Raw genomic sequence first — 26,835 nt, forward strand, 5'->3', positions numbered from 1 at the left:
AATAAATAAATAAATAAATAAATAAATAAATAAACAAATAAATAAATAAATAGGTGAGATGCATGGAGAAGGAGAAGGTGGTGTGAAGTGACAAGTAACTGTTTACCATGTCCCCTTTTTAAAATTATGTGTCTGTATTAACATGTGTGCAGATGCTCACAGAGGCAAAGGGCTAGATCCCTTCGCAACTGGAGTTACAGGCAGGTGTGAGCAGCCACCATTGCCTTTTATTTTTCTTCTTTTTTTTTTTTTTTTGGTTTTGGTTTTTGGTTTATTGGGACAGAGTGTCCTGAAACTCACTCTGTAGACCAGGCTGGCCTTAACGTCACAGAGATCCACCTATTTCTACCTCCCAAGTGCTGGGATTAAAGGTGTAAGTCACTACTGCCCAACCACTATTGCCTCTTTTTAAACAAGTCTTTTTTTTTAATTAATTAATTTATTTATTATGTATACAGTATTCTATCTGACTGTATGCTTGCTGGCCAGAAGAGGGCACCAGATCTCATTAAAGTTGGTTGTGAGTCACCATGTGGGTGCTGGGAATTGAACTCAGGACCTCTGGAAGAGCAGTCAGTGCTCCTAACCTCTGAGCCATCTCTCCAGCCCCCACAAGTCCCCATAAAATATAAACTGCAGCCTTTAAAATGGCCTGGAGCCTATGGAGGCTTAAGAATAACCTACCTAAACTAAAAAACTAACGGTCTGTTTAGCCTGGAACCAACACCAGCGCAGAACCTGAGCATCTCTTGGTCTATGGTCTACTAGAATCCCAAGAGAGAGGGGATGGTCTGAGTTCCAGAAGCCTTCATAGTAGCTTAGGTTTCATTACTGTGCAGCCTAGGCACACAGTTAGTCTCCATCCCAGTTAGCCAACCACACTCAATTCTTGGTGAAATGCCTTTTTTATTGTTATTGTTTGTTCTTTCAGTTGTTTTTGAGAGAGATCTTACTATATTTCAGGCTAGCCTAGAATTCAGTGATCTGCCTGACTCTTACTGTCGAATGCTGAGATTGAAAGCCTTGCACCATCATGTCTGGCAAAAGACACCTTAACATGGAAGGCAAAATCTGTTGTGATCCCTAGTCACCATAATTCTGCTCAGTCCCTGCTACTAATTAATGCTATTGCTCCATCTTAGGTGAGTCAAGAAAAAACAAAAACCAAAAAACACACAGAGTGCTGTGTGGAGGGCCCTCACAAAGCCATGTGACTCAGCTAACATAATTTTACTCTTTACTTGTTATGACTATGTGCATGCACATGCGTATGTATGAATGTAGAAGCACACAACCCATGGTGCTCCTGCGACCGTCAGAAGACAATTTCCAGGAATCATTTTTCTCCTTCCACCTTGGGTTCTGGGGATCAAATTCATTTCATTAAGCTTGTTGGGGAATACTTTTACCACTGATCCACTTGCTGACCCTCAACATCTGTAGCATGTGTACATTTCATTATTACATCTCAAGCCTTTTTCCTCCTTGGTTTCAACAGAGAAATTAAAAAAAAAAAAACAACTTTGTTTAATACTTTACAGAAAAGGTTCTCAATGCAATTGTTTAAAGTGTAGCTTGTATAATTACAAGTGGAATCTAAACAAGTCATTTCTATGATCTTATTATTACCTAGTCTACCTTCCTGGACACCAGGGACTTTCAGGACATTCTCAGGGTTTGGGTCTTTTCCAGTCAACCTGATAATTGATCTAAGGCTTCTTACATTTTCAAGGGTTTGCAAGCAACTTTTTTTCCCAGGAGTCTCCCTTCTCCAGTCTGGCATACTTCCAGGTTGGGTCAACACTGCTAGACTTCATACAGGAACTGACATGGTGAGGTGAGGGGCTGAAGGTGAAGAAGAGTGACCTCGCTCCCAATAGACATATGTGCACAGTGTGCTGCAGCTGAAGGAAGAGCCTGAGTACTTCAACTGCATTCTCAAGTTGAAGCCATGAATTCTGAATATTAATAAATGTCATTTTCTACTGAGGAAACAGAAGATAAGGGTCTGGTTTGCCTTGTACAAAAAAAAAGCAAAAAGAAAAGGTGATATTTCAACATATAACATCCTAAATCTTAAATCACTACCTCTTTAAGCACAGCACAAACTGTAGCTGGTGCTACTTAACAAGTATTACAATTTTCTTTTTAAAAAGCATTTGTTGAATCCAAAAATTAAAGAAAGAAACGAAAGCTGTAGAGAATGCTCCAACTTCAGAGATCTCATACTATACCGTGAATCGTGTCTGTCACCTGGAAACCAGAGTGCTCCAGGCACGATCGCATGGACAAGCCTGCAGCAGAGAACACATGCACACAGCTAAAGTGGTACATTACCCCCACACCCTTCACTCCCCCAACATATTCCTTCCCAGAGAGTGGTGGGCTGTGGTCACATCATCATTCCAGAGATCAGATCTGCATTGGCTTTGTGCTATAATCCCAAACATTTCCAACCAGCAAGGCAAAACACTTTTTGAATAGACCAAAATTAGACACGTCAGTCTGTGGTTTACTTAGTTACCAAAAGGCACCAAAGCAGGTATTGAAAGACAATAGGTAGTGATTTGGCAACTGTATCTGGAGAGCATTAACTAAGAAATGCGAGTCAGGCCAAACGGGTGCCCATAATAGGACTGTTTCACTTCTGCCTCAGAAGCAGGTATAATTACACTGTTCTCAAAGCACAGGGGATCTTTGTAAAGCAAAGTTACCCACACAACTTGAACTCATAATGACATTAATGTAATAAGGAAAAGATAGTAGTTCCCAGGCCTCAATGCCAGGGCCTGGCTCTCCACCAGGCGCCTCAGTGCTTAATTCACTGCACAATGTATGACCTCAATTCTTCTAAGAAATATTCAAAAAACAAAAATGATTTCTCAGTAGCCAATAGTTCCATACTGATTATCTACAAGCTATTCTCTATTTTACTACAGTTTAATTTTTAAACTGTACTTAAGAGAAAATAAAAAGATGTTTTGTTTTCTTCTGAATTCAAAAGGGACAGTGTACCAAATTTAATCTTTGCATCACTGGTAAATATCTGCGTTGTGCCTTGATACCTTTAATTATATTATAGTTAGTATTCAACAAGCAGTAATATTAGCCTTCTGTTATTCAAAAAACAAACTCAAACATTTTTGCAGACAGTACTCGAAGGAACTCTTTGATGTGTCATAGATACTTGTGCCCAGGCTTTCCACAGTGGGGAGGCCAGTCTCTCCGCTTGGAGGATCTGGCCTAATAGTTACTGTTCCAACACAGGGCTGACAAGGCACTTCTCTGAGCCAACTAACAACTTACACCACATGGACAACACACACTGACATTTGTGTCTTCCACAATCTATGATAAATAAACTGTTTATTAATCAGCTAAACTTGCTTCCTTGTTAAAGGATGCTGCAGAGTTGATGTTTCTTCCCACTTATCAGAATGGAAAAACCCCAAGTTACACTGAGGGCTGGCTTTGGAGGTCTAAACTAGCTTCTAATAATTATATTGTCATCCAAAGTGGAAAAGGCTGAACTATTTATTTTTCAAATTTTATACTAAACTACTTTAGTTCACAGCAATTTTATATTTGAGCTTTGTTTTCATCACCTGTCCAACTAATAAAAACAGCCCTTTATTTAAATAAAAGCTAGGTTATGTAAAAGCCAGTACATTGTGCTGCCATGTATATTCGGGTTTAAAATTTTCTACAAATACTGCACAGCGTGCACCTTGTCTCATACTGTGCTTACATCTTCAAAAGCAGCTATTCTCACCTTACACACAGAACTTTTACATTAGTCCCTAAAACTCACACAGATCCTAAACAGAACCTGCAGGACACTGCTGCGAAGACTGCTTATGACACCTCTAACAGGATAAGGGAAATGGGAAGAGAGATGTTTGGGGGATCTTAACCCAGTCAGGTGTTACCTTGGCTTTCTGGCGCTAACCCTTAGATCTGCACCAAAGAGCAGCCACTTCACTGCCACCATAGAAATGAAGGACATTAGAATCTCAAAATATCAGAAGGAGAAATGAAAAAACTAAGAAGCAGCTAGTTATTCTAAAGCAAACCATTTTTCAAACAGCTACTGATCAAAGAATGAGTTTAAAAAATGTTTCCACTTGGTGTCTGATTCACAGAGAGAAGTTAGTGCTCAAAATGCTTAAAACAAGAATGGGGAAAGGGAGAAAGAACATACTAAATTAAATCAGTCTTACAATTAAGCAAAACATCAAAAAGTTTCTGAAAAATACTGTCTATCATATGCAGTAGCCTTCAACTAACATTCTTCAAGGAAAGAGTAGGGTGTGGCCCCTTAAAGGCTATCATGGCATTTAAAAAACTAGTGGCGGGGAGACACTTTACTTGTGTCTGAATAAACACACAAAAGATGTTGACCTCCATGAGGTAGAGATAAAAAGGGAGAAAAACAGAAAATTTGAATCCTACTGTTATTAAAAGTGTCCTTTAGTAAAGAGGTTTACTAAAGCAGTTAGTATTTACTAATGTAATGACATTCCTATCCCAGCCACATCTGTGACTTTGGATCCTATCAGTTCACTATGAATTTTGGCAATGTTGTTATTGTGATAGCAATAAAGCTCTCACTGTATTTCCTTCAAAGGTGATAACTCAACTCATTCCAAAAAAATCTTAATTTGACAGCTCCAGAAAAGAAAACAAAAAACAAAAATGTTTTAATTGTTGAAATGTCTGCAAAAAATTAAAATCCGTGGTGGAGCCCTGGCATGGTGCTGTGAACCCTCAGCTTTCCTGGGCTTAGCTCTCGTCTATGCATTCCTCAGTTTCCTTTCTACCCTATCCTACCATAGCCATATTTCAGCATCCCTGAATTTGATTCCTCTCATATATTCTCATAGTATCCCCAATGGCCAACAGCTATTAATATCCAAAACTCCAGACTGGCAGCAATTATCTCTGCTAAATTCTGTAGAATTTGAAACCCATCCCCCAAAAAGATGCAGTCTAAGGCTGTAGGTTCATGGCTTTACTATTTAAACTTCAATGGAAAAAAAAAAAACTACACTTAAGCTAATTATATGAAAATAAGCCGGGCGGTGGTGGCGCACGCCTTTAATCCCAGCACTCGGGAGGCAGAGGCAGGTGGATCTCTGTGAGTTCGAGACCAGCCTGGTCTACAAGAGCTAGTTCCAGGACAGGCTCCAAAACCACAGAGAAACCCTGTCTCGAAAAACCAAAAAAAAAAAAAAAAAAAAAAAAAAGAAAAGAAAATAAAAATTCCCATCTATGAAACAAAAATAAATAACTTTTTTTCATCAAAAATTTGTTTCAGTGTCTATTACATCAAACGTGACATTATTTGGCAGGTGTTTTTGTTTGGTTGGTTTGGTTTTTCGAGACAGGGTTTCTCTGTGTAACAGTCCTAGCTATTCTGAAACTTGCTATGTAGACCAGGCTGAGCTCGAACTCAGAGGTCTGCCTGCTTCTACACACACACACACACACCCCAGAGATCAGTGGGTGCTTTTTATCTGCTAAGAAACCATTGGACTTTTCTGCTCAGAAACTGGCAAACATAGTCTACATCTCTTTTAGGGGAATATGGCTTCAGGAATGAAAGATGATTTAACATTTTCCTGATTTGAAAATAGTAACTGGATACATGTATCTCTTCCCAAATTCAAATGATCTGTGTGTAAAACATTCTACTCCATTAAATGGTAAGAGCTAATTCTCCCTTAAATAGCTTTAACTATTCTGCTATTTAAGTTTTCTTTTTCTTACATTTAATTTAGTTGTGTGGGTTGATGTTCATGTGCCAAAGCACACGTGGCGGTCAGAGGACAATGCTCGCTCTTGGCTTTCTACTTCTACCATGTAAGTCCCAGCAAAAGAGCTCAGGTCACCAGGTTTGGCAGCAGGCACATTTATCTTGCTAGCCCACAGTTCGCTATTTATTTTTGAGTTTCCTAACATGTTTTTCTCAAAAATAAACTGAGGCATAGAATTCTGATTGAAAAAAAAAAAACTATTTCTAGACACTTGCATTAATTACCTTAAGACTTCCAGACTGCTACAGTTCCAAAAGGACAGACGACTAAGAACAGTGAAGACTTAGTATGGGAAAGGTGGCAGCTGGCTTCTTCAAAGTCACTTATTCAGTACCCAGCATATTCTAGAATTCAGCTATCCAGCTACAAAGGACAGCATCAATCTGAAGTGCCTGACACTCACATGCCCTTGGGTGGTGACATCACACTAGACAAGCTGTTGAGCACAGCTGCTGAGCATTACAGAGTTCCTGTCACTGCAGCAGGGCTGGGCATGGCAGCTCTAGCCTGGAATCCCAGCATTTAGGAAGCCAAGATAACAGCACTGCTGTGAGTTTGAGACCTGCCTGCTTGGGTTACAATATGGAAATTCTGTCTCAAAAAAGAAAATGAAAGTTCTAGTGTAACACATGGGAGAACATACTGTGAGCATTTAAAATGCTTCTACTGGGGCTGGAGAGATGGCTCAGTGGTCAAGGGAACTAGCTGCTCTTCCAGAGGACATGGATTTAACTCCTAGCACCCACATGGCAGTTCACAACATGCCTGTAACTCCAGTTTCAAGGGATCCATCACCCTCTTAGGTCTCCCTCCCTAGCCACTAGGCACATATATAGTACACACACATGCAGGCAATATGCCCATACACATAAAATAGCTTTTGTTTGCTTTAAAAGCTTTATTTAAAAAAAAAAGAAAACGCTTCTACTTAAGCTGTGTGTAGAAATGGTGATTCAATAATCAAACTAGATGTAACACAACTGAGTTCAGCTGCTATTCATGAAAGTATTCAAAAAAGAACTGCTGAAATAGAAAATGCTAACAAAGATCAAGAACGGAACATCAGCTTGTGATACTCAAAGGAGAAAAAGACTGACTCATTAAATGTGCCTAAAGGACAATCATTTCAAAAACTATGCTTTAAAATGGTAGTCTGGAGTGCACACCTTTAATCCCAGCACTTGGGGACAGAGACAGGTGGATTTCTGTGAGTTCTAGGACAACCTGAACAACACAGAGAAACCCCATATTGAAAAACAAAAATAATAATAATAATAATAAATAGTAAGAAAGAAAGAAATAAAAGGTAGTTTGGGGCTATAAAAAAAAAAACACAGTGGTTGAGAGCACTGGTGATCTTGTAGAGGATCAGAGTTCGATTCCCAGCACCTACATGGCAGCTCACAAAACTCCAGACCCAGGAGATCTGATGCCTTCTTCTGGCCTCCAAGGGAAACAGGCACATAGATGGTACAGACACAAATGCATGCAGAGCACTGATACACATAAAAATAGATTAAAACAAAACAAAACTTCAGTTTGGCAGCAGGACTAAGGGTGGAGTCTTGTAATCACAGTACTCAGGAGGCAGAAACAGGAGGATCTAAAGTCTAAGGCCAGTCTGACTAATATAGTGAGTTTCAGGCTATCATGGACTAGATAGAATAAAACCCTGCCTAAAACAAACAAAAAAAAAACCCACGAAGATTATAAATCTAACAAATCCAAGCTTTAGCGAACTCTCAGAGAAGTGCTATTAAAGCCACCTGCATTGAGTTCACACCGTGTTAACTACAACACTCTCTAAAACTCCAAAACAATTCAAACAGCAGGTTAATAACTGGACATACCCACATTAAGAGGAGCTGCTTTTACAGAGGACCTGAGTTAAATTCCCAGCACCTACACAGTGGCTCACAACCATTTGAAACTACAGTCCTAGGGGATCTGACACTGTCTTCTGGCCTCCACAGGCATTGCATGCACATGGTACAAAGACACATGCAAGCAGGCAACACCCATATGCATAATACAGAAGTTTTAAAGAAAAATTGTACATATTGAATAAAATATTGCTCATTAATCTAAAATACTTTCCTCATGTTAGAATTAATCATCTAAGTCTGAGTTGAAAAGTTCAATATAGAAAGCACTATCAAAGCCAGGCCAACCTTACAACTCCCTAAAGTCCTAGTTTACTAGTTAATAATAGATTAAAAATAATAATAGGCTGTAAACAATAAACCACATGTGCAACCCAATTAAAATAAAAGCAGTAAGCATCTTTAGTACATGTGTACAGCATTTAGGATCTTTTTGCAGGCATCTTAGGAAAGAGTGAAATGTCAGTGGACCACCCCCTCCCAGGTGACCCCTGAACTCACCATCTTTAAAATCGCCCCATACAATCGCAAGAGCACTTTCCGAGGTTCATCACCAACACTGGCTATAGAGTCTGGCAAGGAGCACTGGAACAGCATGTTACTGAGACCGCCCCTGTGAGAGAAGACAGAAGGAAAACCTCAGCCACTCTTTCCGGTGAACACAGATAAGCGGTCATTTGAACAACTGTGTTCATCTGAGTCTTGGTGTAATCGCTCAGGATATTTGAAAACACTGATGCTGAACTCCCATTTTCAAACAAATTCCACAAGTCCCATTACAAACAGACTAATCCTTAATCAGTCTGTTCTAGGTTGGAAACATTTAATAGCCTTTGTGTACCTTAAAAGTGATATGGACCAAGAAGGAAACACCTCAGCACTAAGAATGGGAATGTTGGACAGGCAGTGGTGGCACATGCCTTTAATTCCAGCACTCTAGAGACAGAGGCAGGTGAATCTCTGAGTTCAAGGCCAGCCTGGTCTACAGAGCTAGTTCCAGGACAGACTCCAAAGCTACACAGGCAAACGCTGCCTCGAAAACCAAAAAGAGAGAAAAAAGAAAAGAAAAAAAAAAGAATGGAAATGCCGCCGCCTCCTTACAAGTCAGGATTTTTTCCTAGCCTACTATTTCCACTACATTGATCTAATATTATTTTTAATAGTGATGAAAATCTTGGGACAATTTTGTTGTTGTTCATTGGTAGTGGGGTTGCCACCAAGAACATGTGGCAATCAGAGGAAAAACTGACAAAACCCAGTTCTCTCCTATGATGTGGGTAGTCTCAGGGATTCCTCATGTCAGCAGACTTAGAGGTAAGTGACCTCGTCCACTGAGTATTCCCTGCCCTCTTGGGACAATCCTAAAACTCCAGGTTTTTTCACTTGGTGTGTGATTCCAAGACCTATCCGTTTTATGCTAAGGTTAAGTATAAATAACTCAACCATTTTTAACTAAGTCTTTAAAAACAAAACAAAATCAATAACAAACTTGTTTAGAGGCTTTCAAGAGATGGCAATAACCTATGCCCACATTCAGCTCTCACTGCCAAACCCAAAAGCAAATTACAGGGCCCTTTAAGCAGTAAACAGCCTTGGGGCAAATCAACTGCCTGGGCAGAGAAGACCAGAGACAGAGAGAGATTTTTTTGTTTTTTTTTTTTTTTTTTTTTTTTGGTTTTTCGAGACAGGGTTTCTCTGTGGCTTTGGAGCCTGTCCTGGAACTAGCTCTTGTAGACCAGGCTGGTCTCGAACTCAGAGATTCACCTGCCTCTGCCTCCCAAGTGCTGGGATTAAAGGTGTGCGCCACAACCGCCCGGCCCAGAGAGAGTTCTTAAATGAATAGATGGCACAAAACTCTGTACAATATGAACCACAGATAAGACAGACTTCAATTGTAGTGGACCTCTGTGAACCTTCAGAGTCCTAAAACCTATTCTGACTCCCATTTCAAGATCTAAGAAGTCCGAGCTGGCCTAGAACTGCCTCCAAATACACACCACCATACCCGGTTTGATTTTTTCCCCCCTTTAATCAGGTAAGAACTTCTAAGTACTCTTATACAATTGTACTCTGATGGAGGAAGGTCATTGGTTAAAAAATAAAGAAACTGCTTGGCCTTCATAGGTTAGAACACAGGTGGGTGGAGTAAACAGAACAGAATGCTGGGAGGAAGAGGAAGTGAGCTCAGACTCGATAGCTCTCCTCTCTGGGGCAGATGCAGGACAGCTCCTCTCAGAGCCAGATGCAATGAAGCTCCGACCCAGGATGGACATAGGTTAGAATCTTCCCGGTAAGTGCACCTAGGGGTGCTACACACATTATTAGAAATGGGCTAGTCCAGGTGCGAGAGTCAGCCGAGAAGAGGCTAGATATAATGGGCCAAGCAGTATTTAAAAGAATACAGTTTGTGTGTTTTATTTCGGGGCATAAGCTAGCTAGGCGACCAGGAGCTGGGGCGGCAAGAACACAGCCTGCAGCTCCCACTACAGAATGGCACCCGACGTGGTAGCAGCAATTTCTTGGGTCTGCTCTGCTTGCTAGAGGCAAGCAAGTGTACTCTCATCTAAGAGAGGCTTCCCGACTCAGCTTTAGCTGCAAACCTTGCAGCTCTTTTAAGAGGTCCTGCCACAAAACACTTAAATGGTGTTGATGAAAAGCTGAATGAATGCTTTTCAGTTTTCAGCCGTAGCAGGAAAAAAGTAGTGCTGTTTTAAAATGCTGGCTTTCTGGTCCGTCCTGCCAGGGCAAACTCTTGACTGTTTGGGGCAGGAGGGCCGACTACAGAGAGAGGACTTGAGTGTTGTCTGTGAATATAGTGTTGCAGCTTGCTTGCTGGCAGGGACCTTGAAATGCCATAGAGTTGTGGCAATAAAGATGGCTACAGCCGATACCTCCGCCATGAGGCTGGAAAGCTAAGGAATGGGCTGAATCCAGCCGTTAAAGCCACAGCTTTAATCCTACCTATATTGCTTGGTAAATTAAAGACTCATGTGGTCAGAAAAACAGAGAGAGATACAGTAAAGAGAGCATCAAAAACAAAGAAAACTTCTAAATGATTTACAGTGTGTTTAAAAATATATGCAGGCTAAAAGTTAAAGTTCTTAAAAGTAAAAAAAACAAAAATAAGGAAGTAGTTGGGTGTGGTAGTACACACCTTTAATCCCAACACTTGGGAGGCAGAGGAAGATTGACCTCTGTGACTTTAAGGTGTGGTAGCACACGCCTTTAATCCCAGTGCCTAAAAGGCAGAGACAAACAGATCTCTGTGAGTTCAAGGTGTAGTAGCATACACCTTTAATCCCAATGCCTGGGAGGCAGAGACAGGTGGATCTCTGAGAGGTCAAGGACAGCCTGGTCTACAGAGTTATTCCAGGTTAAAGATACAGAGAACCTGTCTCAAAAAGCAAAAAATAAAAGTAAAAATAAACAAAATAGAGGTTAAAATAAAGCCGCACAAAGATGGAAAATACACAGAGAATTTTGATACTGTATGCTATTATGCTCTGTTTGAATTGTTTGAATGCTGAGGAAAGAGCAACAGCTGCTAAAAGATATTTGTTTATAAATGCTGCTGAACTAATCCAACATAGATATTTTGAAAATACCTTGACTTCAGAATTTGGATCTAAGGATATGATACTTTGGAAAAGAGATTCTTCTTTTGTTTTCACAGATGATGACACCCTGCGGATTGCTTCCATCCCAATATGGTATGATGGACCACGCCCTCCTGAAGGGTTGCTGTGAACACCTTCAAAAAATCACTTCACTCAACTGCTGACTGAGATGAATCTAGCACACAGGTTATACCATGAAAGACCTAAATAACAGCGCCCCCATACAGCAGGAAGCAGTTTGGAGAGAAAAATCTGCACCCATGTTCCTAAATATTGTTTATAAATGTTCTTTTACATTTAAAGGGGGATATGATATAGATATGAATAATTTGCATCGGTATGGATTTGACTTTATTGATATAAATTTAAGGTCAATTTTGTTATATATATATATGATTTCTGATCTTGATTAAGGTATTGTGATTGTGTAGTTCACTTAAAAATGTAATGCATATAGGTTGTTCATAGATAATCATAATAGTCAAGTTTGTAGTCATGTTAGTTAAGATTTTCTAGATGTACATAGATATATTTTAGGTAGGCATTCTTCATATCTTTCAAAGATTATAGAATATGGCATTTTAAATGCTTTAATAACTTAGGGTTTTTCTGACAATGAGACACGTCTGCTCCTGGCAGCACCAATCTACTTCAAGAAGAAGATGGGCATCAAAGAGGATCCTTATGGAGTTTGATAGCCATTTGGGCAAGAAACTGCTCTTGCCTGGACTGATGCATAAACTGGACACAAAGAACTCGCAGAAAGAGGACTGCTGAACTTGTCTAAAGGTGAGATGATCTTTCGGGGTTCCTGATTCATGAAAGATTCTGCGAGACATTCTGCAGGACACAACAGATAGTGACTGAACTGCCTTTGAAATTTCCTGCTTCATGAAAATGTCTCTGGATACTATGGGCCTGTAAGCCAAAAATGGATGCCCCAACGGTACAGAGGAACTTTGGGTGACTGTCCAGGCAGCGAGATGTCTCTGTCATTTCTAGAGTTTTAGAAGTTGCTCATTTCTTGTTTACTTAGGCAGTATTATATCCTTCTGGAGTTTTTGGTGGAGTTGAAGAATAGATAGATAGTTATAGTTTTCCTTAGTTATGATAAAGATAAAATAGATGTAAATATTGTAACTGTAATTCTTGCTTGATAACTGTTTTGTTATATGTAATTTTGCTATGTTAAAGAGTTAAAGCCTTCCCTCTTTTTTTTTTGTTTAAACAGAAAAAGGGGAAATGATGGAGGAAGGTCATTGGTTAAAAAATAAAGAAACTGCTTGGCCCTCATAGGTTAGAACATAGGTGGGTGGAATAAACAGAACAGAATGCTGGGAGGAAGAGGAAGTGAGCTCAGACTCGATAGCTCTCCTCTCTGGGGCAGATGCAGGACAGCTCCTCTCAGAGCCAGATGCAATGAAGCTCCGACCCAGGATGGACGTAGGCTAGAATCTTCCCAGTAAGCGCACCTTGGGGTGCTACACACATTATTAGAAATGGGCTAGTCCAGGTGCGAGAGTCAGCCGAGAAGAGGCTAGATATAATGGGCCAAGCAGTATTTAAAAGAATACAGTTTGTGTGTTGTTATTTCGGGGCATAAGCTAACTAGGCGACCAGGAGCTGGGGCAGCAGGAACACAGCCCGCAGCTCCCACTACAGTACTCAGTTTGGGTTTTTGTCTATTTTGGTTAAGTTTTTGAAGACAGGGTTTCATTTATGCCAGGCTGGTCTCAAGCTCACTTCACTATGTAGACAAGGCTGGCTTTGAACTCCTGATACTCTTGGTAAAAATAACTCCCATCTCCCAAAGCCCCTGGGATTATAGGCAGTGGCAGCACAACTGCCTGAAGAAGTTTTTCAGGAGGCTGCTCCCTCCTGTCAAAGGATGACAGTACCAGTATGGGCCTACTCCAAGAAGACAGGCAGTCGCCACTCTCATTTAAAACCTCAGAAAGAAGGCAGCAGGGAGGAGCAACAAGCAGTTTTCCTCTCCTAAACTAACCTCAGTAGTATCTTCCTCTGCAGGCTTTTCCACAATTCCCCCACCATGTGCAGTCACAGCCAAAAGGGGCTTCAGACTACCAAGCAACAGGACAAGCCCTCAATTTTCTTCCTGTCACATATTCTCCAAAGCTTAGTCAAATGAAAACAGATGAACTACTGTTCTAAACTGTGTGACTTGACTCCAAGTTTGTCTCCAGGCAGGCAGGCTAGCATGGCCAGAAACAAGCTCAACTCAGACATCTCTGGTCTATTGTGCCACCTGCGGTCTTGGTTGTGCAACAGGCTGTAACAAATAAACTGTCTGTTACAGTTTGATGACAGTCAAAATGAGTAAAACAGGGTCATTACACCAGTGGCCTAAGAACTATGGGAAACTAATGGGGGGAGGCAGAGAAGGAACGGGCACACCAGTGACCAGTGATTCAAATTCCGTGCCTGGTAACAAGATTTGTTACCAACAAAGGCCACAGAAATGACAGTTAAAAATTAATTGTCCTTTTCACCATCAAGATGTCACAAGTAAAAATCCAGGTACTCTCTCTGAAGACTTCAAAGAGAGTCAAGGTCACAGACTTATCACCTTGTACAGCATTTTACAAATAACACAAATGAGTCGCAATTCAGCATAGTAAGCACAAGATATTCAAGTTAAAAACAAACAAAAAAAAATGATACAACAAAAACACCAGTAAGGAAAAAAAAAACAAAACAAAACACTAGTAAGGCCGGGCGGGCGGTGGTGGCGCACGCCTTTAATCCCAGCACTTGGGAGGCAGAGGCAGGTGAATCTCTGTGAGTTCGAGACCAGCCTGGTTTACAGGAGCTAGTTCCAGGACAGGCTCCAAAACCACAGAGAAACCCTGTCTCAAAAAACACACCAGTAAATAGCAGAGGCAGGTGATCGCAGTGAACTTCAAGCCAGCCAGGGACATAATGAAGCATAAAGAAAAAATAGCCCAGTGGTGGTGGAGCACGCCTTTAATCACAGTACTCAGGGAGGCAGAAACAGAGGATCTCTGTGAGTTCCAGGACAGCCTGGTCTACAGAGCTACTTCTAGGACAGCTAAGACTACACCAAGAATTCCTATCTCAAAAAAAAAAAAAAAAAAGAAAAGAAAAGAAAAGAAAAAGTCACTCTTGGGCTAGATTTGTAGCTTGGGTGTTTTGTTTGTTGGAAGTTCCATCCCCAGGACCAAAAATAATTTAAAGAATTTGAAAATACGTATGCTAATGACAAGGACTGGAGTCATCATTTTGAACATAAAATTTCACTGGAGCTGCAGGAGGGGAAAGGGTAAGAAAATACAAAGAAACTCATATTTGAATGGATTCCAGAGCAGATTATGTAATGCTTTTAATTCTTATAATTTTGCTTTTTCTTACTTCATATTTTCTTTTTTAAAATATAGGGCATGGTGACACTGACCTTTAATCCTACTGTTAGATCTAACGTGGTACATACTGTTCGGCTGGAATCTCCAGCTTGGCACCATTTCCCTCTCTCCAAACACCACCCTCTCAGAAAAACCTCCAATAAGTCCAGCTCCGCATTCCTGGAGGTTATGACGGCTCCGTGGCTGAACCTGCCTCTCCCCAAGCCCCTACCCCAAGTGGGTTTTTTTTGTTTTGTTTTGTTTTTTTGTTTTTCGAGACAGGGTTTCTCTGTGGCTTTGGAGCCTGTCCTGGAACTAGCTCTGTAGACCAGGCTGGTCTCGAACTCACAGAGATCCGCCTGCCTCTGCCTCCCGAGTGCTGGGATTAAAGGCGTGCGCCACCATCGCCCGGCCCCAAGTGTTATAACTGAGCACAAACCCACCCTGTGGCAGATGTGTCATCATCCCTCCACCAAGGGTGAATAAATGCCCCGCTTTAAATTGGTCCTGGGATTTTTCTCCTGTTCGATCTCTAGAGGATGGAGGGTCACCAGGGAGTGCTTTGCCCAAATAAACCTGGTCTTTCACTTTTTAATTCAGCTTGATATGGCTTACTGCATAGAAACCTATTATTGGGACACAGAAAACCTATTATCTTGGTGCCAAAACCCAGGAGAAGCTGAGCCTTCTCTATTGGACAGACCTGGTTCCCTAGTCACAAGAGAGGTCACTCCTTTATCTCCCTCTCCACCAGACAGAATCTGACTTTTGACTTACAGTAAGTCAGCCCTTTCCAAGCGACCACCTATACAGGTCCTGAACCTCTTCTGGGTCAAAACTCTTGGAGTTCCTGCCATTCCGCAGCCACCCTGGGCAACCCTGATCCGTTTCCTTAACAAAGACCCACTTTGTTCTGTGGGTCCTTTGTGGAAGAGATGCCCTACCCCCAAAACAATCCCACACCCCATCTAAACCCAATCCTCAGTCACCCCTGGAGTATCTACTGCAAAATTTATCCAAATTGTGGCTGCCTCACACCATATGACAAACGGTTTGAGCAACCTCGTCCAAGGTTTTTGATCTCTGCACTCTGTCCCTCCCTCTCCCTGTTCTCTGTCTGTCTGCCTCTTTCATGCCTCCACTTCCATATGGCCTTTCACGCTTTTATTCTCCCCATTCCCCAATAAACCTCTTGCACTGACTCTGTTGTGTTTTTTTTTGTTTTCTTTTGTTTTGTTTTTTTAGTTTTTCAAGACAGGGTTTCTCTGTGGTTTTGGAGCCTGTCCTGGAACTAGCTCTGTAGACCAGGCTGGTCTCGAATTCACAGAGATCCGCCTGCCTCTGCCTCCCAAGTGCTGGGATTAAAGGCGTGCGCCACCACCGCCCGGCTCAGGAAGGGTTTCTTTGTGTAGTTTTGGAGCCTGTCCTGGAACTTGCTCTGTAGACTAGGCTGGCCTCGAACTCAGATCTGCCTGCCTCAGTTTCCCAAATGCTGTGATTAAAGGCGTGTGAAATAGGTTCGTGTCACCCCAAAAGGAATCATTTCCCTTGCCTCTGGCAGAACCCAATTTAAAAGCTAGAAAATTTCTGTAATTCCACTGTGCTCTGTTAAGATGAGGAACAGAGACAGGAGAATCCCAAGAAGCTCATAGGCCAGCTGGTCTGGTGTGTATATACACACACACACACACAAAACAAACAACAAAGAAACCCTTCCTCAAATGAAGGCAAATGTTGTGTGTTGAGGACCAACCTGAGGTCCACATATGTGATATAGAATGTGCCTACAAGAGACAGAGAGAGAAACTGACTGATTTATATGACTCTACATTGACATACCTACGGTTGCATATCAAAACAAATGCTGGCCTCCAGGTTTCTTCAGTCTATACTCAAATGTACCTGTTATACATTTCAAAGTGAAAGCTAGCAACCTAGCCCTTCTCACCTCCTCCTCTACCCAAAAATTCCCTCTATATCTGGGCTTCCCTCCCCAGCTACGCATCCTCTTTATAATCCACATGATTTGTTCAACATGCACTCTCGCTTCTTTCAAAGATGGCCCTGGCCCTATACAGTCTGCTTTCTTTTCTCTCTGTGTTGGACTCTCAGGAAGCCTTCCTTCTAATTATAGAGTGGCCATTTTGGCAGTCTCTTTGGTGTGCCCCCTTGCATATCCCCAGCACAAAGGAGGTTGAGGCAGGCATATCTGAGATCCAGACCAGCCAGGTCAGAAAGAAAGAGACTGTGAACTAGACTCTCATTATCTGCAAATTTACTTCCTCTGGTCACAAAGTATTCTGGATACTTCCAAGACTTTTAGGATTTCCTAAACAAGAACACTTCTTAAAAACCACAATGTTGGCCGGGCGATGGTGGCGCACGCCTTTAATCCCAGCACTCGGGAGGCAGAGGCAGGCGGATCTCTGTGAGTTCGAGACCAGCCTGGTCTACAAGAGCTAGTTCCAGGACAGGCTCCAAAGCTACAGAGAAACCCTGTCTCAAAAAACCAAAAAAAAAAAAAAAAAAAAACCACAATGTTGGGGGCTGGAGAGATGGCTCAGTGGTTAAGAGCATTGCCTGCTCTTCCAAAGGTCCTGAGTTCAATTCCCAGCAACCATATGGTGGCTCACAACCATCTGTAATGGGGTCTGGTGCCCTCTTCTGGCCTGCAGGCATACACACGGACAGAATATTGTATACATAAAAAATAAATAAAAAAGAAAAAAGAAAAAAAAAAAAACCACAATGTTGCCAGCCACAGGCAACATTGACTTTAGTCCCAACATTCATTCAAAGATGCCGAGTCTTCTGGAGGCAAAAGCAGGAGAATCTGAGTTTGAGGACAGCCTGGTCCACACTGTGAGCTCCAGGACAGCCCAGGTTATACAGGGAGCCCCTGGTTTTCTATTAATAATTCTGTAAGGTCTAAGTGCACTCTTAAACTTCTTCTATCCCTCCATTTTAAATAACTAGAGTTGCTGAGCTTGAGGCTAGCCTGTTCTACAGAGCAAGTTCCAGGACAGCCAGAAAATCTATCACAAAAACAAAACCCACAAAACCTAGAGTTGGCCAGCTTTCTTCTTTCTCCCCACTTATCCTTCAAGACTATAGGAAGGTAGCCGGGCGGTGGTGGCGCACGCCTTTAACCCCAGCACTCGGGTGGCAGAGGCAGGTGGATCTCTGGGAGTTCGAAGCTAGCCTGGTCTACAAGAGCTAGTTCCGGGAGAGGCACCAAAGCTACAGAGAAACCCTGTCTCAAAAAACCAAAAAAAAAAAAAAAAAGACTATAGGAAGGAGAAAAATAGCCCGCTCACTAGAGACTTGCCTTCTGACTTCAAAGGCACTGTCAGCTCACCAAGGAGGCCACAAATATCAATCACCTAGGAGATCTAGAGTGGGAACTGACCCCCACCTTTGCACACTACAACAAAACCCCAGCTGGAATATAAGACAAGATGGTCATGCCCTTGCCAGCTGTAAATAAATAATGTCCCGTCTCAGTTTCGAAGTCCTTCAGGATGAGACACCATAGCATTGCTCTTAAATCATTGTTCCCTCTGCAGCAAGCACACTGCAGGCACAGGGTGTCTGTCACCTTGGCACCAAAGCACAGGGAAGTCAAACACAGGCAGCTTCTCAAACACTGGCAGCACCCTCCTACCACCAACTGGATAAGAAAACTGCTTTTCAAGTTTGGCTACTCTGAAAAGTTCACAGATGATATATATCTTCCACATATAAAAGGAAGTCAGATCTGAGTTAATACAGGCATCAAACTTTCACAATCCTAAGAGTAAACCCAAATAACCATGACTTATTTAATCTACATCATATGACCTACATTAGAACACCCTTGAGCACATAATGATAACTATGCTAACAAGCATGTAGTGATAACTATGGGCACTTACTAATATTAAATTTCTTGGACAAATGGCCCACCCCTTTAATTCCAGCACTTGGAAAACAGAGGCAGGTGGATCTCTAAGTTCAAGGCCAGCCTAGTCTACAGACTAAGTTATAAGACAGCCAGGACAACACAGAGAAATTCTGTCTCAAAAAAACCCCAAAAAACAAAAACAATAAAAAAAAAAACCAATAAAACCAAAAACCTCAAATTTGTCTAGAGCCAAAAATTGTAGTATTTACTTCAAATCCTGGTACTTGGGAGAAGCTGAAGCAGGAAGGTGGCTGCAAATGTGAGGCCAGCCTGATCTATAGAAGTCTCAAAACAAAATTTGCTAAATGTGGTAGCATCCCCTTAATCCCAGCACTCTGGAGGCAGAAGCACATCTGTGTTTGAAGCCAGCCTGGTCTATACAGTTAAATTCTAAGCCAGTCAAAGGCTAGAACACAGAGAAACCCTGTCTTAAACAAATTCATGAAGCCAGGCGTGGTGGCGCATACTTTTAATCCCAGCAATCAGGATTAAAGACAGAACAGCTAGAGTTGTTACAGAAGAGAAACTGTCTCAAAAAACCAAAACAACAAAAAAACAAATGCATGGAGATAGGTGGATAGATATACAGATGTATCTCCTTCTCTTTGCAGTTTTTCCTTCCCCCAAACTGGAACAGCAATCTATTCTCTAGTCTGACTTTCAACTGTACTCCTAACCACTGAGCCATCCCTCTATACTCTCCCTGCCCCAATCCTTATTTTGTAATTCTTTTGCCACCAGCCCCAGAGCTACTGCAATACTAATAAACACAATAAAAGCATAAGAAGGTTCATTGTGAAAGACAGATTTACAATCTTCGTGGAAAACTAAAAATAAGGGCCTCCCTGACGTATATAAAAGGCTGAGAATCCTGGAGAGAAGTTGGCTGACAAGGTCCCAGTGGAAGGGAAGATCAAATAAAATAAAAGCATTGCAGGTTTGGTGTAGCACTCCCTACACTCCCCCCCCCCCGCCCCACCCTCTCTCTCTCTCTCTCTCTCTGTCTCTCAAGTAAAGGCAGGAAAGAATATTTCTGTGAATGAGGCGAGCTTGATCTACAAATTCTAGGCCATACAGAACTACACAGTAAGACCGTTTCACAAAATATTTTTTAAAAAGAGCAACAAAACAAAGGCATCAGTGTAGAAACTGGACAAACCAAGAGATATGGCTAAAAACAAGGGCACAGTGGACAGAAGGAAAGGAAACACATACGCACTATTCCGATCAACAACAGCAGTAAGCGGAATGGTAATTCAGCTTAGTTCAATGTGTGGAAAATGTGTGCTCAGAATACCCACCCAAAATTAAAAATAACATTCAGATTTACAGTGTCTAGCACGGGACACAGAAAGAACCACTCAATCCAAACAAACAAACAAAACGTCTAAGACTTGCTGGCAAACAGCTCCCTAAAAAGTAGACAGGCTGACAAAAGCAGAGTAGACGCTCATACAGCACCTGCTACAGAACAGGAGCTCAGTGTGAACAACTCATTTAAAACTTCAGGGACAGAGGGGTGTGCAAGCTTGTATCTTTGTATAACCCTAGCATCCAGGAGCCTGGGCTACCCAGGAAGCACTTGTCTCAAAAAAAAAAAAAAAAAAAAAAGGAAGGAAGGAAGGAAAGAAAAGAGACAAGAAAAGAAGGCAGGGAGGGAATAAGGGAGGGAGGAAGAAGGAAAGAAGAAAGACAGGCTTCAGGCAGTACCCTAGTTACTGTCCATCATGAAGACCTCTTAAGAGTATACTCAAAACTTTTTTTTTTTTTGATTCAAAATTATTTTTAAAGAGGGTTCTTTGAGAGAATGATGGGTCAGGTTAACAGCACCTACTTTTGCAGAGGATCCCAGTTCAGTCCCTAGCAACCACATTAGGCTCATAACGCCTATACATCTAACTCCAAAGGATCTAACACCTTCTGGACTCTGGGCAGGCGCGCGCACACAGGGTTAGTTGCACGCATGCACAACACTAAAATAAAACCTTTTTTTTTTTTGATTTTCGAGACAGGATTTCTCTGTAGCTTTTTGGTTCCTGTCCTGGAACTAGCTCTTGTAGACCAGGCTGGCCTCAAACTCACAGAGATCTGCCTGCCTCTGCCTCCCGAGTGCTGGGATTAAAGACATACGCCACCACCGCCCAGCTTAAAATAAAACCTTTTGCTGGGCAGTGATGGCAATACACCTTCGATCCCAGCACTTGGAGGCAGAGGCAGGTGGATCACTGAGTTTGAAGCCAGCCAGGTCTACAGTGGTGAGTTCTAAAACTGCCAGGACTATACAGTAAAATCCTGTCTTGAAAAAATAAACTTTTAATGGAACTGGGGGGAGGGGGAATGGATTTGTTGTGATTGTGTCTAATCGCTGGTCTCTTGACTCCATGTCTGAATTCTGTGAGAGGAATATGGCCTTACTGGAAATCCACAGGTAAGGCCATCTCTGCCAAGTGGGCCTGGAGTCCAAACATTTGTAGAACCTGAGTTAAATATTTAAAACAAAGAATCACAGGCAGCCAGGCGGTAGTGGTGCACGCCTTTAATCCCAGCACTCGGGAGGCAGAGGCAGGCAGATCTCTGTGAGTTTGAGGCCAGCCTGGTCTACAAGAGCTAGTTCCAGGACAGGAACCAAAAAGCTACGGAGAAACCCTGTCTCAAAAATCCAAAAAAAAGAATCACAGGCATGTGGTGACATACATACATTCAGACAAAATACTCATAAAAATCTTTTTTTTTTTAGTTAAAAAATAAAATAATCCTATCTTCTACTAGAGACTCAAGTTCCTCTTTTGCACTGTTCAGGAGTCTATAGTAAAATAGAACATAGAAAAAATTCCCAAGCCGGGCGATGGTGGCCCACGCCTTTAATCCCAGCACTCGGGAGGCAGAGGCAGGCGAATCTCTGTGAGTTCAAGTCCAGCCTGGTCTACAAGAGCTAGTTCCAGGACAGGCTCCAAAACCACAGAGAAACCCTGTCTCGAAAAACCAAAAAAAAAAAAAAAAAAAAAAAAAAAAAATCCCAGTTATTTTTGTTTATCAACAAATAAATTATCAATTTTTTTTTTACAAGAGGTAAAAAGACACTGGTTAGCCAATTTTGAAAGTAAAGAAATAAGAGAGCTAACACTATCAACCTTTAAAACTACAATAATTAGGGGGGCTGGAGAAATGGCTCAAAGGTTAAGAGCACTGACTGTTCTTCCAGAGGTCCTGAGTTTAATTCCCAGCAACCACATGGTGGCTCACAACCATCTGTAATGAGATCTGGTGCCCTCTTCTGGCCTGCAGGTATGCATGCAGGCAAAACACTATATACATAAAAAATAAATCTTTAAAAAAAACAACTACAATAATTAGGGCTGGATAGAGATGGCTCAGCAGTTAAGAGCACTTGTTACTCTTTCAGAAGACTTAGACTCTGTTCCCAACACCCTCATGGCAGCTCTTCTGGCCTCCACGGGCGGTGCATGCACATGCATACACGCAAGTAAACTGTACTCATACACATAAAATAAAATATAAACCAGGTGTTTTGGACACACCTTTAATTCCAGCACTTGAGACTGTGATCTCCGTGAATTTGAGGCCAGTCTGGTCTACTTAGTGAATTCCAGGACAGCCAGGGCTACACAGCTACACAGCAAGACTGTGTCTCAAAACAAACAAAAAAAGTTAATGAAAGAGACCACAATAATCAATACAAGTACAGAACTTGTAAATACAGAAGAGAGAGCCCATAAATAGAAGAAATCTGACAAGAGCAAAGGCAGTACCATGGAGTCAAACTGTACTTTTGACAACCAGTACTAAAACTGGACATCCACATGCACACACACAAAAGAATATAAATAGCCGGGCGGTGGTGGCGCACGCCTTTAATCCCAGCACTTGGGAGGCAGAGGCAGGCGGATCTCTGTGAGTTCGAGACCAGCCTGGTCTACAGAGCTAGTTCCAGGACAGGCTCCACAGCCACAGAGAAACCCTGTCTCGAAAAACCAAAAAAAAAAAAAAAAAAAAAAAAAAAAGAATATAAATAGACTTACACCTACAAGAAAATAAGCCTCAAAGGAATCACAAACATAAATGTAAAATGCAAAATTGTAGAGTTTTTGCACACCAACTTCAACACCAACACGATGGTGATAATTTTTCAGATAATGCAATGAAGGCACAACCCAGTACTAAGCATGAAAAGCATGCTCAGGCCTAAGTACAACCCCTGACATTGAAAAAATTAAAGACAAAAAAGAAAAGCCAGGCTCAGAAGTTCATACCTGTAATCCCACCACTTTGGAAGCTGGGCAGAGAATTACTAAGAGTTTGAGGACAGCCTGAGCTACAGAGTGAGACTCTGCCCCCTCCCCCAAGACCAAAAAGAAAGCCAAACTGAGCAGAAGGGTTGCTGCAGCAAGTTAGAGGTCACCCTTCAGCACATGAGCCCATAACCCAAAATAATGAACAATTACTGCTCTCTAGGAACCAGTCTTCCATGGAAAGTAATGCACCCACACCCAAGCATGTTAAGGGCCCATTTGAAGGCCTGTAGTGCTGAAGTCCTGGGGAGAAAATGTAGTGGGGGGAGGGGTTCCTCCTTTTTGGTTCTCCCTGAGTAAGGCCTTGAAGGAGGAACTGCCTTGTAGGGGAAATTTTAAAAGCAGCCATCAGGGAAAGGACTGCTAAGCAGAGGGTAGGAGCAAATGGGCCTGCTACTGAAACACACGGCTCATTTAGAAGCACTGGGCCCAATGTAAAGAGCTCAGTTAGTCGCTGCAGTTGGGAGAAGGGCAATTTTAAAAGAGCAACAAAACGGTCCTTCTCAAAGTTAGTGCAGCCCAAGTTTAGATCTTGCAAACAAGTTTAGGTTTTATCTCCTAGCTACAAAAGACATGGGAGCAACTGATGACATTTGAAAAACACCCGGCAACAGGCTACAGAATGAACTAGATAGAGGTTAGAACACATAAAATGTTTAGATCCCCTGGGGCCTCCAGTTACCATGTGTCTAAGCAAGGACAGGTAGTTCTGGGCTGTCCCTAGGCTTTAGAGACCACAGTAGAAGAGACTTCTGGGGAATAGAGTAAAAAAGATGGAGGAACTGGACCAGACCGCTATTAAGACAGAAAGAAGTACTTTCTGAGGCGGAGAGGAGCCAAAGGGTTAAACCTGGACAGGTGAAGGGCTATGTTGAAGCAATGTGATGAATAAACGGGGCAATGTACTAAACCCAGCAAAAAGCTATACCCAGGCCACTAAGCTTGTTTTACAGGTAGTTACCACCCACTTCCCCACATCTTAAATCACCTCTTCTTATTCCACATATTCTATAACTACGTCTTCCCCAAAGCACAGAACTGAGAGCAGTTTGCAACATGCCCCATTTTTTTCTTTTTGGTTTTTCAAGACAGGGTTTCTCTACAACAGCTCTGGCTGTCTTGGAACTCACTCTGTAGACCAGGTTGACCTTGAACTAAAGGATTAAAGGTGTGAGCCACCAAGTCCAGCAGCACACCACATTTTAACAGGTACTGAAACCCAAAAAGAGTCCTATTTTTAAAATTAACTCCTAAACCATGCGGTGGTGGTACACGCCATTAATCTTAGCACTCAAGAGGCAGAGACAGGCGGATCTCTGAATTCGAGACAAGGCTGGTCTACAGAGTGAGTTCTAGGACAGCCAAGGATACAGAGAAACCCTGTGTTGAAAAACTCAAGGTGGGGGAGGCGACGGGGACTAACTCCTGTAGAAAAAGAAAAAAAGGCATTCTCAGTGCTTTTGCAATGACTGGTTTGAGCAAAGCAGATTTAACTGACGAGTGACACACTCCCAAGAGAGAACCACATCCACGTACCCATGAAGGGCCTGGAACACAAAGTGGAAGTGCAGTCCATCCAAAGAGTTAATTTTGCTGCATTCATGACTCTGGTGAAAGACTGGGCATGGAAAAGGAATCAAATGACTAGAAACTGGATTTGAGGATTATGGATGGCAGCCAGCCAGCCAGTTTCTAGACACTTGGCACTCAACCGGGTCAACCAAACAGAAACTAGTAGAAAACGACCAAATGGGTTTTTAAAGGCCAAACAAAAGGACCTGTACTCAATACTGAATGCCGAACACTTGTGCATTAAAGGCAAGGGCAGAGCTGCATTTCTCTGTTAAGTCTGAATACATGCAAACCTACGTATCTTTTAAATTAAGATGAAATATTAAAAGGAGTAAGGAACGCCTAGGCAGAGTGGTGCATGCCTTAATCCTAGCACTCAGGAGGCAGAGGCAGCGAATCTCTGAGTCTGAGACCAGCCTGTTCTATATTGTGAGTTCCAGGACAGGCTCCAAAGCTACACAGAGAAACCTTGTCTCAAAAAACTACAGAGAACTGAAGAGCCAAGCATGGTGGGCACATCTATGATCCAGCACTTTGGGAGGTAGAGGCAGGCTTATGGGTGACTCAAGGCCAGGCTCCAACACCTAAGAAATTCAAGCCCACTTTGCCTACAAGAGACCCTTTTTCAATAGAGGAGGAATTTTCGCTACTTCTACTTTGGCTCATTTTTGGAGCCACGCCTCCAGGCGCTGGCCAGTAACACAGGCACATGAAGACAAGAACCTCAGAAGACTGAGGCCTTCCATCAACACACACCAACTCCCCTGTCTCCCTGCCTTTCGGAGACAGTGTCTCACGATGTAGCTCTGGCTGGCCTGAAACTCGCCATGTAGGCCAATCTGGCCCCGAACTCAAGAGATCAGCCTGCCTCGGCCTCCCAAGTGCCAAAGGAGTGGTGGGGGAAGAGGTTGTGATCAAATAACAGACTAGAGGCACGACAAGGGAAAGTTACCCGGTGAGTTTTTCCCCCTTTTTCTAGAGCCCAGCCACAACATCCCTTTTTCATTCAAGGCCTTCATAAGGAACCGGCTTCTAGACACATCTATTTTGAGCTTCGGTACAGAATGTACTTGTGTGGCTGCATAGTATTGTTCTCCCGCAAGGGACCGGAGGCATCCCAGCACACATTTTCCCCGAAGCTCTCCCGAAGGCCGCCAGCCGAGCTCCGGGACGTGCTCCGGACCCTGGGCGCGGCGCTCACCTCTATCCCAGCCGCCGCCCCGCCCCGCCCCCCGGCCCCCCGCGCGGCGCCGCAGCCACCGACCTGATGACACTGATGTGGAATTGGTCCTCGCGAAGGCCCCGCCAGGCACCAGGCAGGAACTCCTTGCACCACAGGTAGGCCCTGCGCCGGGTCCGGGACTCCGGTTGCTCGTCCGATAGCGGCGGCGATGGCGGCGGGGGCAGCGGCAGAGGAGGAGGCGGCGGCGGTAGCAGCGCGAGAGGCTGGGACCGACCGCCAAGCTGCTTGGGCTCCAGCTCGCCCGCGGCGTCGCGCTGCTGCCCCACGCCGGGCGCAGGGGCAGCGCTGCCACCGCAGCTCAGCAGCAGCCCGAGCGGCGACGGCTCCGCCTCGCCCCCGGTGCAGAACTTGGTTTTCATGCCCGACAAGCGGCCGAGAAGGCGCGGGCGGCCGCAGCGCGAGAGGGCGACGCTCAGAGTCCAGCTGGATGCCCGCCTCTGGGGGCCGGGCGCGGGAAATGGCTCGCCGGCTTCGCTGACTGACCGGGCGGCGGTTGTGGGAGCGCGCGGGGAGGCGACGTAGGCGACGGCGGGGAGAGACAGCAATGGATGGCGAGCAGCGGTGGCCAGAGGCGAGCGCGGAAGGCAGACGGCGGACGATTGCTGTAGTGGGCCGCGGCGCTCACTCCTTTACAGCGCCGCACGCGGAGCGCCGAGCGTCACCGCCCGCCCCCGCGCTCACCGCTGATTGGACGCCGAGGGGCATCACAACCGCCACCGCCCTCGCCACGCCGCGTTCCCATTGGCTGCGGCACAGCCCCGCCTCGCCTCAGGCGGTGAGCCCACGGGGAGGGCGGGGCCGGCGCACCGGGGGCGGGGCCTTGCGCAGGGGTCCCGGGGGTCCCGGAAAGACCAGCCATCTCGTTTGTCCGCGCTAGCACGGAGACGCCTTCGCGGACTAGGGCCTCTCGGGGCAGGAGAGGAGAAGCCGCTGCAGCTTTGGCAGACGCTAGAGTGGGCCGGGAGAGGGACACTTTCCTTAGACGCCCCCACGTCTGAAAGCGGCGACTTCAAAGGATTCGGGGGCTTTACAGGGGCCCGCAGGAAATTGGTGTCTGGAGGCTGTCTGCTC

The 26,835-nt window shown here is 43.6% G+C and overlaps 1 protein-coding gene across 3 annotated transcripts in view; it reads right to left on the reverse strand.

The window, feature by feature from the left end:
* Chka (choline kinase alpha) overlaps positions 1–26,380 on the reverse strand; it is a 54,131-nt gene extending 27,751 nt beyond the window's left edge. For all 3 annotated transcript variants that reach the window (XM_057777472.1, XM_057777471.1, XM_057777473.1), the window contains exons 1-2: positions 25,786–26,380; positions 8,201–8,312 (exon numbers count right to left, since the gene is read on the reverse strand). In XM_057777472.1, the coding sequence (XP_057633455.1) occupies positions 8,201–8,312; positions 25,786–26,123 (450 nt within the window). In that variant the 5' untranslated portion in view covers positions 26,124–26,380. The remainder of the gene's footprint in view (positions 1–8,200; positions 8,313–25,785) is intronic.
* Between the last annotated feature and the right edge of the window lie 455 nt (positions 26,381–26,835).

This window comes from Chionomys nivalis, chromosome 8, assembly GCF_950005125.1.
Source record: "Chionomys nivalis chromosome 8, mChiNiv1.1, whole genome shotgun sequence".
Lineage (NCBI taxonomy): Eukaryota > Metazoa > Chordata > Mammalia > Rodentia > Cricetidae > Chionomys > Chionomys nivalis.